The 9876-nt window shown below is 55.3% G+C and overlaps 1 protein-coding gene across 1 annotated transcript; it reads right to left on the bottom strand.

The window, feature by feature from the left end:
- Nucleotides 1–394: 394 nt before the first annotated feature.
- On the bottom strand, nucleotides 395–8177 carry LOC100663445 (uncharacterized). Its single transcript, XM_023556849.2, is given in 7 exon segments — nucleotides 395–2809; nucleotides 3785–3922; nucleotides 4818–4842; nucleotides 4844–4922; nucleotides 4925–4994; nucleotides 5550–6722; nucleotides 7290–8177. Coding segments are annotated over 6 exon segments (693 nt in total). The 5' UTR covers nucleotides 5634–6722; nucleotides 7290–8177; the 3' UTR covers nucleotides 395–2512.
- Between the last annotated feature and the right edge of the window lie 1699 nt (nucleotides 8178–9876).

Here is a 9876-nt window from a genome sequence, read left to right as displayed (position 1 = left end):
TTCAGTTCTTTCAGCTTGAGAAATGCCAAGGGTATTTTTCCCTTTTGGTACATATATATATTTACATACATATGTATGTATCCAGAATGAAATATTTAAAAATATTAAGAATGATTATTTTTGGGTGATAGTAGTCAATTTTCATTTTCTTTTTATATTGTCCAAAATTATATATGCTTCCTCTTTTGTTCTTGATCAGTCTCATCAGAAGTTTATCAATTTTATTACTCTTTTCAAACAGCCACCTTTTTATCTTTATCTAAATAATTTTTTCTGACTTATCTTTTCACTATTTCTCTCTATAGTTATTCCCACCTGCTATTAAGCCTATCCACTGAGTTCTTAATTTCAGTAAATATATTTTTCAGTTCTAGAATTTCCATGTGGTCTTATAGTTTCAATCTCTCTGCCGAATTTCTTGATCTTATTTCCTTGAATATTTTAAAGTCCATGTCTAATAACGCCATTACCTTGATCCTTTGGAGGTCTATTTCTCTTGTCTGTTTTTTCTCTTGATGTCAGCCACATCTTGTTCCATCCTATGCCTGGCTATTTCTGATTGAGTGGGCACTTCACATATAAAAAAAACTGTAGAGAAAACTGGAGGCACCGAGTGGTATCATCTTTCTCCAGAAAGGACTTGGTTTTGGCTTCTGGCAGGCTGCTAGACCAGAGGCATTAGCAATTCCAGGTCACCTGAATCAGGGGTTATGGTGATTCATATCTGGGCTTCGCTTTTCATAAGGGTGGATCTATTTCCAGTTTCTGTAACTCTTTCAAGGCCCCAATTCCAACCTCAGTTTCTGCCTCCTTAGCCCTGTGTGTCTCTCAAAAGCTTTGCTCAGCTGCTCAGCCTCTCAGCACCTGCTTTCAGAATCCAGCAGATGCCTGGAGGAAAAGTGGCCCCAATGCCAGGCCCAGCTCTAGGTTTCTCTCTTTTCCCAGGTCTTGGCCTTACAACCCATTCCTGCCCCACAGGATCTCCAGTACCTCTAAACAGAACTTTACAAATATGTGTTTCATCCAGCTTTTCTTGACGATCTCAGGAGGGGTGGCCCTAACCACTGTGTGTGTCCAAATTACAAGAGATGCTAATAACGAGGTCTAGCCCAAAATTATCTACAATAAATACATACTGCTTTATAAACAGAAAATTTATTTTTTAAATAATTTTTATTGTGCTTTAAGTGAAAGTTTACAAATTAAGTCAGTCTCTCACATATAAACTTATATACACCTTACTACATACTCCCACTTACTCTCCCCCTAATGAGTCAACCCGCTCTCTCCTTCCAGGTTCTCCTTTTGTGACCGTTTTGCGTTTCTAATCCCCTCTACCCTCAGAAAATTTATTTTTTAAAAAGGAAAAAATATATTAGATGACTACAGATACAGTCCAGACCCCTTATCTTAGCAGTTAAAGCCCTTCAAAACGTATCTTGATATCCATTTCTAATTTCCTCTCCCTGCCTCCTGGGAAGCTCTGGTTAGTATGTGGCTTTGAGCAACAGCTTAGGGCAGCTTCCTCTTTACAGTGGGAGTGAAAGGCCTGCCCAGGCTGTCTCCTGGATTCTGGTGAGGAGGGCCTGGATGGTGTCCTATTTCTCTACGTCTTTGGGCGTTGGTGTGGATTGAATTGTGCCCCCCAAAAAGATATGTTAAAGTCCTAACCCCTGGTACCTATGAATGTGACTGTTTGGAAATAGGGTCTTTGCAGATGTTATCAGTAAACATGAGGTCATACTGGTGCGGGGGGGTCCTAATCCAATGAGTGTTGTCTTTATAAAAGAGAAGAGACACAAAAACACACAGGGAAGATGGCCATATGACAACGCAGACTGGAGGGTTGCACCTACAAGCCAAGGGACTGCCAGCTTTCACCAGAAGCTAGGAGAGAGGCACGGAACAGATTCTCTGTCTTAGAAGGAATCAACATGGCCCACACCCTGATCTCGGACTCCCAGCTTCCAGAACCAAGAGAATAAATTTGTTGTTTTTATGTGTATTTCAATACTTTTGTTTTCATTTTATATGCTCGGGGCTTTTGTTGGTTGTTGTTGTTTCCGACTCATGGCAACTCTGTGTGTGCAGAGTAGAGCTGCTCATAGGGTTTTCAAGGCTGTGACCTTTCAGGAGATCACCAGGTCCTTCTTCCTAGGCACCTCAGGTTGAGTTCAAACTGTCAACCCTACAGCTAGCAGTCAAGCGCTTAACAGTTTCTGACACTCAGAGACTTCTTAATTTCTGTCATTTTATGCCTCCCCTGCCCCCGTGTGGTACTTGTTATAGCAGCGGCAGGAAGCCAGTGCAGCCACCCCACTGGTACCAGGAGGGTTCACTGACTGAGCGGGGGACAGGGCTTCACTCTAGTGTCATGTAAAGTGAGGGGTCCCATGGGAGACAGGTGGATAACAGGGTGTTGTTTTGCTGCCTCTCCTCCTGCCTGTCCTTTGGATACCTCCACTTTCCCTCCCATCCCAGCCAGGACACAGTGTCCCCGGCCACACCATCCTTAGGGCCCCACCTGCCTCAGCACGAACTCCCACTTCCTCAGTGCCAGCTCTGTGTCCTGCGCCAAGACGTCACAGTGCCACATGGCACGCACAGAACACTCTGTCCAGGGGAACAGCAGCACACTCACTGCCTGACCCATCTGTGCCTCCTCTTCAGCACTCACGGGCTGAAGGTGTTGGCACAGCTTCTTGGGCGGCAGCCCGGCCACCTGCACCATCACCACGTTGGTTTTCATGGTGCTGGGATCCACGGAGCAGAGGGAGGAGACCAGCTCCTGGAGTCCTGGGTGAAGGTCCTGCAGTGAGTAGAGCCCAGCTGGGACCCGCCCCAGCCCTACCACCCCTGCCCTACCACCCAGCATATCCCCCAGGGAAGGCAGAGGGGCCACCCGAGGCCCCTGGAGTTATGGCTTTGCCATGTCTTAGCTGTGTGACCTGGGACTAGTCACTTAGCCCCTCTGCACATCGGTTGCCTCCTCTGTAAAGTGTGGGACCCAGGGGCTGTCGTGAGGGCTCAATGGATGGAAAGATCCCAGTCGGAGACCACACTTGGCTGGTTCTGCTCAGAATAACAGTTACTGGTATCGCTTGGCACTTACTTTTGCCAGGCAGAGCACTGAGCTCCAGCTCACTGCATCCCACCCCTGGTGGCTCCACAGCCAATCTCTAACGTCTAGAGGTCTAGAGGCTAAGGGCACAGAGCTGCTGGGGACTCTCCCAGGCCCAGGTGACAGGCAGCAGGGGAAGTGGTGGAGCCTTGTCCAGGCACCTGTGGCAAATCTCTGGGCATTCTGGTGGTCCTACAGCATCACCTCCTCTGCATTGCCCAGACTGACCAGAGCAGCAGCGGCCAGCACCCCCACCTGGCACATCCCGCCACCCAGGGCTTTCCAGAGGCACCAGGCTTCTTCAATGAAGTCCTTGGGCCCCCCAACTAGGGCCCCCACTGGTGCCCCCAGGCCCTGGGAGGAAGAAAGGAGAGGCCTGCCTACCTGCCTGCCTACTGGGCATGCATCCTGACCTTGGGGGGCAGGCATTGGTGGAAAGGACCAGGTGAGGGGGTGGAAGGGGCCAGGTGAGGGAGTGGAAGGGACCAGGTGAGGGAGTGGAAGGGGCCAGATGAGGGGGCAGAAGAGGCCAGGTGAAGGGCAGGTGGTATGGCCCCACCTGGGGTGGAGTTAAATGGGGCCCAGGTCCAGTGGTTGCCAGGACAGGAGCTCCGGCACCCACAACCCGCCCCCATTCTAGGGGATGCCCAGCAGTCTCCTCACCTTGGAAAAACAGAGGGAGACAGAGTCACAGTGCTCCATGATGCAGGTGGGGGGCACGTGCAGAGCAACCACTGCGTTCAACAGTAGGGCTCCGTCCAGGTGGACCCGGACCCCATAGTTCCGGGCCAGGGCGTGCACCTGGGGGCCAGGTGCAGGGGATGTCAGAGGGAGAGGCACAAGGGGAAAGGAAGCGTCTCCAGAGGGCAGGGCTTGGTCCCCTGAGGAGCTGCAAGGCGCCTGGAGTCAGGGACGTATGGTGGCCAGCTCTCGCCCTTTGTGACCTTGAGCAGCGGCCGGGTGCCGTCCGAGCCTCAGTGTTGTCCTCTGTGGAACGGGGCTGATGATAAGCGCCCTAAGTCATGCACACCGAGTGCTCTCTGCCAGCTGTGTGCAGGTGCACCAATGCTTTCTCTCACTCAGCTTCACTGAGGGAGGGGCTGTTATTCCCACTGGACAGGTGAGGCTCACCAGGTTTAGAGCGAGGTGGCTTGCCCAGGTTCTCAGGCGGTGAGCAGGAGAGCTGACAATGGCAGCTCCCCAGGCAGGCGGTGGCAGAGAGTGGGGGGACTGTAACATTGTGATGTCCCAGCCTGAGCTAGCTCTGAACAGCCTTATCCTGTAGCACATTTTGGGGGGTGGGGGGGCCAGTCCCTGATGCTGCTCTGGGACTCAGCTGCCTGGGGGGAGGGTCTCTGCTCTTGGGAAGAATCCAGGGACTAAGGCATTGCTGTGGAGTGGGTTCTGACTCCCGGCACCTCGTGTGTTAAGAGTGGAACCGCCCCATAGACTTTTCTTGGCTGCGATGTATGCTAGCAGTCAAGTGCAAACCGTTTGCTCCACCCAGAGACCTAAAATGGGGTGAGTTTCTTCTGCATCCTCAGCCCGAGACCACACAGGCATCCCTCCCACAGCAGTTCTGGCCACTGATGGGCACCCACAGTGTGTGTGAGATCCCAGGACAGGGCTCAGGAGAGACAGGAAGCCAGGGGCATGGTGAGGATGGAAGCATGGAGGAGAGAAGGGACGGGCCTACCTGGCGTAGGTAGTCGAGCTCAGACCCCTGAGCTGCTGTGGGTGTTCTCCAGGCAAGTAAGCTCACAGACGGGGTGGTAGGGGTTCCCCAGGCCCTGCCTGAGCACCTCTCCAGCTCCACCAGGTCCATGGTGCCGTGGGGCAGGTCTGGAAGGGGGTGAGAGTGTACTCCAGCAATCTGCAGGTGTGGAAGGGATGAAGGGTCAGGTCCAAGGTCCAGCAGCACCTCCTTCCAGAGTGGAGGGTCCTCTGGAATAAGGAGCCAGCCCCCTGAAGGTAAATTCTAGAGGCCTGTGCCTGCTCCTCCCAGCCCTGGGCCTCAGAGGCTTTGCCTTGTTGTGTGCCAGTATCTGGGAACAGACATCCCAGCCGAAGAGGGGAAAGGCACGGTCGAAGAGGGAAGAGGAACGGTCACCGAACGGTCACCGACCTTTCGCCTCGGCTTTCTCCTAAGACGTTGCAGTCCGGCTCCCACCCGGCATACCACTAGGGGGCAGCAGGGAGCCAAGCACCAGTCCTCACGGGCCCAGGAAGCCCAGGTCCAGCCTGAGCTGCTCCTGCCCCCAGGTGGCCAGCCTGGGAACCAGTTCTCCTTCCACCTCCCTACAGAAGCCACCAGCCCGCTTCTCTGGAGCTTTCCCTTCCTCCCTCTATAGATGCCAATGCAGGCCCCCAGGAGGCAGATTCTCACCAGAAGTGCTGAGGGCCCCAGGTGAGGGTGCCTGGTCCTTACCTGAGCCACCCCACCCTGCTCATAGACACGGAGGCTCTCTTGCCCAAGGAGATGCCGGGAGCCCCGGCGGTGGCAGTGACCCATCGCTGAGACAGGGGAGGGCAGGTCTTGGCATCAAGTCCAACAGGGTCCACTTGCTCCTGTCTGCTCGGCCTCAGCCAGGCTGAGCCCCTGGGTGGTGCAAATGCTCTCAGCTTCTATCCAAAAGGTTGGAGGTTGGAGTCCACCCAGAAGCACCTCAGAAGAAAGGCCTAGCGACCTACTTCTGAAAAACCAGCCACTGACAACCCTACGGAGCACATTTCTACTCTGATACACGTGGGGTTGCCGTGAGTTGGAATTGTCACGAGTCCAAGTGGATTCAACGAAAGCTGGTAACAGGTAAGACACAAATCTGCTGACCTGTAGATGTTGGGCCACATGCAGCCTGCACACCTGTGTCGGGCAGCCCTGCAGAAGGGGGCCAAGGTGCTGCTGCATGGCTGGTGGTAAGTGCCCAGAGCACCTGCCTCATTAGGCCCTGCAGAAGGTGGCTCCTGCAAACTAAGAAACCGGAGTAAAGTGTAAGAAAGGGACAACCTACAAGGTGAGGGCAGGATTTGGAAAATCTCAAGGAACAGCGTGGACCGCTGGCCTGAAAGGGGGTGGTGAGAAGAGGTCATGGCTCCAGGAACCTGGAGACAGGATTAGGTAGAGAGGGTCACCTGGCACTGGCCATGACCCGGCTCCGCTCCCTCCCCCCATCTCCTGCTAAGGCTCCCCACAGCCACCCAACAGAATGCCAACAGGGCTAGGGACCCCACTGATGTTGCCCAGGAGTGTGGTGGCCCCACGTCCAGAGGGGAGGAGTGTGGTGGTCCCAGGTCCAGAGGGGAGGAGTGTGGTGGTCCCTAGCCCAGAGGGAAGGAGCGTGGGAGGGATGTGGAGGCAATGGAAGGTCACGCACTCACTTGCGATGAGGTTGGCCATGGTGTTGGTGGGCACAAACAGGGTCTGCTCCACCCCGAGCAGCTGCGAGGCCTTTTCCTGAAGCTCTGAGGGAGGAAGGCATGGTGGGAGGAGGGGGCCCAACAACAATGACGCCCAGGCACCAGCTCACCTGCCCAAGCACTTTCCAAAGTGCTTTCCTTGAGTTACTTCTCACTGGGTGGGTGGGAGCCTGTGGGCCAGGTGCTGTTGGGATGAGCAGGGTTGGAGCGCAGGTCTCAGGCATCACATATCCTGGGCCGGAGCCCCTTAGTCCTCCCTCAGTGCCTTGGTGCCCCACCTTCTTCTGGGCCTCGGTTCCCCCATTGAAACTCTTGTGGTCTGAACCCCCACCTCCCTCCAGACTCACACCTGTCCCGCTTCCTTTCCCATCAGCCACTGCCAGGTGGGGCCTTGCGGTTTCTCTGCTGACTTCCTCTCCCACAGTGTGGGGAGGACAGAGGAGAGGAAACTGGGGAAGGGGCAGGACCCCTAAGAAGGGGAGACTGATGGGCTGGGGGAGGGGACCACGGTGGCACTGGAGGGGTGGACCGAGGGGGTGGGGATCTTAGCCCCACCTTAAAGCCAGCTGTGGCTCCCGTCTGCCAGGAACATGGACCTTAAAGCTGGCTGTGGTCTCCTTTGCTGGGGACATTGAGACAGTGTCCAAGCTGGTACCACCAGGCCTCTGCCTCCCCTTCCAGGGACATGGGTGCCTCCCCTGCTGCCCCTGTCAACCCATCATTTTGGCCCACCCATATCCTACCACCTTACCCACCACGGTGCTTTTGCCTCTGCTGTCACCTGCTCCGACGTGCCAGCTCTCCCTTCCCTGCTCTGGGGACACCATCCTTTAAGAGGGCTCCTCTTGAAGTCCCCCTCACTGTGAGCCAAGCCCCCTCCCTCAGTTCCCAGGCACTCCCTGCTCATGTCTCTCCACCCGGATGGCAGTGGCCTGTTCTGGAATCAAGCTGCCATAGGCTCAGCAGCTGGAAGTCCCAGGTAATCACAGGTGTCTGCTGGAGGTGGCATCAGCCCCAACCACTCCCTGACTCCACAGACAGGCCGTCAGGCTCAGGTGGAGACCCCGTGGCTTATCCCTGGGTGTGTGAGGGTTGTACACACCCCAGCAATCACAGTGGCTCACTATGGTGGCTGCTCTCAACCCAGAGTGTGGTAAAGGATCACAGGATCTTGTAAACAAGTCCTAGGTCATTAAAGCTCCCTCCTCAAAGGGGCATCCCTGGAGAAACCCCTTTTCTAGATGGGATTTCCGTTTGTCACGTGGGAAGACAGGGGGACAGAAGAATGGCTATGTGTTCAAATCTTGGTTTTGCCATTTATTGGGTGTGGGACCACGAGGTAGTCTCTCAGCACCTCAGAGCATCCTCTGTAAGATGGGATGGTAACACCCACCTCATCGGACGGCTGGGTGACACTTTCATGTCACACAAATCGCCCGCTGATCCTGTTAAAATATAGGTTCTGGCTCAATGGCCAAGCGTGGGGGCCGAGAACCTGCATTTTTAAGAGGCTCCCAGGTGACAGGCCACACTTTGAACATCAAGGTGCTCGCCAAATGCCAGCTAAGCCACCACCCCTGCATTCTACGCCACCCCTCCCGCCATCACCACGGTCAGCGCTCAGGGGTCGCCTCGATGACCCCCGCCCCCACCTTGCACGCTGGGCTCCCCGCGGACGGTGGGGTCCTCGCCATAGTCGTCGCCCCCACGACCACCTCGGCCATGGTGCGCCTCATGGCAGGCCCGGGGCTGGTCACCGTATCGCCGCGTAGGTCCACCACGTGGGCCGGGACCCCCGCCCGACCCCCAGACCCCCGCGCCCAGGGGGCCCCGTGCCTCTGGGCCGCGGCCCGGGCCAGTCCGCGGAGCATGGCAGGGCAGTGGCTGGCCTCCCACTCCGGCGGGGGCTGAGGACCCCTGCCAGCGAAGGCGGCAGCAGCTGCAGGGTCTGAGCGTCCCAGCTTCCAGGACCTCGGGACCACGGACTTGGGCAGGGCGAGAGCGTCCCGCGGCATGCTGGGAGTTGTAGTCCGGGCTTCGGCCGGGCGGGAGCGCCCCGCGGCATGCTGGGAGTTGTAGTTCAGGCAGAGCCGCGGCGTGTACCGCGCGAGCCCGGGATGTTGGAGCGAGAAGGTACGGGAAGGAAAACTGAGGGTGAAGCGGGGGCCGGGCAAGCTTAAAAAGCATAGCTTATATGGCTTTTTGCCATGTACCAGGCACTGTCCCTGGCGCTTTACAAGGGTTAACTCAGTTAAGCTTCCCAAGAACTGTTACTGTCCCTGTTTTGCGGATAGGAAAACCGGGCGCACGGAGGCTAAGGAACCTGCTTCAGGTCACTGGGCTAGGAAGAGAAACGGGCCGAATTTTGAACCCAGGAGCCTGTCCCCAGAGTCCAGCTCTGAACCACTGTGCTATAACAACAAGAAAAAACAAAACAAAACAAAAACCCGTTGCCGTCGAGTCGATTCCGATTCCGACTCATAGCGACCGTATAGGACAGAGTAGAACTGCCCCATGGAGTTTCCAAGGAGCGCCTGGTGGATTCAAACCGCCGACCTTTTGGTTAGCAGCCATAGCGCTTAACCACTATGCCACTAGGGTGTAGCTCCCCATCATTTCCTTCGTCCGTGGAGCCGATCAGTGTGGATTTGTTGAGCACCTCTCTATGCAGGCATTGTAGGTGCCCAGCAGTGGGACACCCACGTAGCTGCCTTCTCCCAAGACCCCTCACGGAGCACATTCGGAGGCAGAATTAGAGAGGCAAGAGCGAGCCCCTCCCGGGCACCCTGTCCTCAAAGAGTGGGTTGCCTTGGTGAAGAGGCAATGGGCAAAAGTGTAGGGCACCAGCCCGCCCGCCGGATTGGAAGCTGTGTCCCCCATGCAGGGGCGATTTAACCAGCAAGCAAGGTATGCAGGGCTTACAGTAAGCAAAGTACACCAGGGCTTAATTGTGCTTACTTAGTAATCCGTGGGAGCCCTGGTGGTGCAGTGGTTAAGAGCTCCGCTGGTAACCAAAAGGTTGGCAGCTCGAATCCACCAGCTGCTCCTTGGAAACCCTATGGGGCAGTTCTACTCTGCCTTACAGGATCACTATGAGTTGGCATCAACTCAATGGCAACAGGTTTTGTTTTGTTTTGTTTTGAACTAACCTGTAGTGCACAATTTCACATGGGTTTTGCATCAAAGATGTGGTGAAGAACAGGTGAAATTGTGCACTACAGATAAGTAAGTAAGCCCCTGAGTACCTTGCTTATTGGGTAATTTGTCCCTGCCTCCACTTACCAGCTGTGCCGCCTAGGACAAGCCACTTAACCCCTTTGTGCCTGTTTCCTCAACTG

Source organism: Loxodonta africana, chromosome 18 (assembly GCF_030014295.1).
Source record: "Loxodonta africana isolate mLoxAfr1 chromosome 18, mLoxAfr1.hap2, whole genome shotgun sequence".
NCBI classification, from domain to species: Eukaryota; Metazoa; Chordata; class Mammalia; order Proboscidea; family Elephantidae; genus Loxodonta; species Loxodonta africana.
This window is presented reverse-complemented; position numbering and strand designations above follow the sequence as displayed.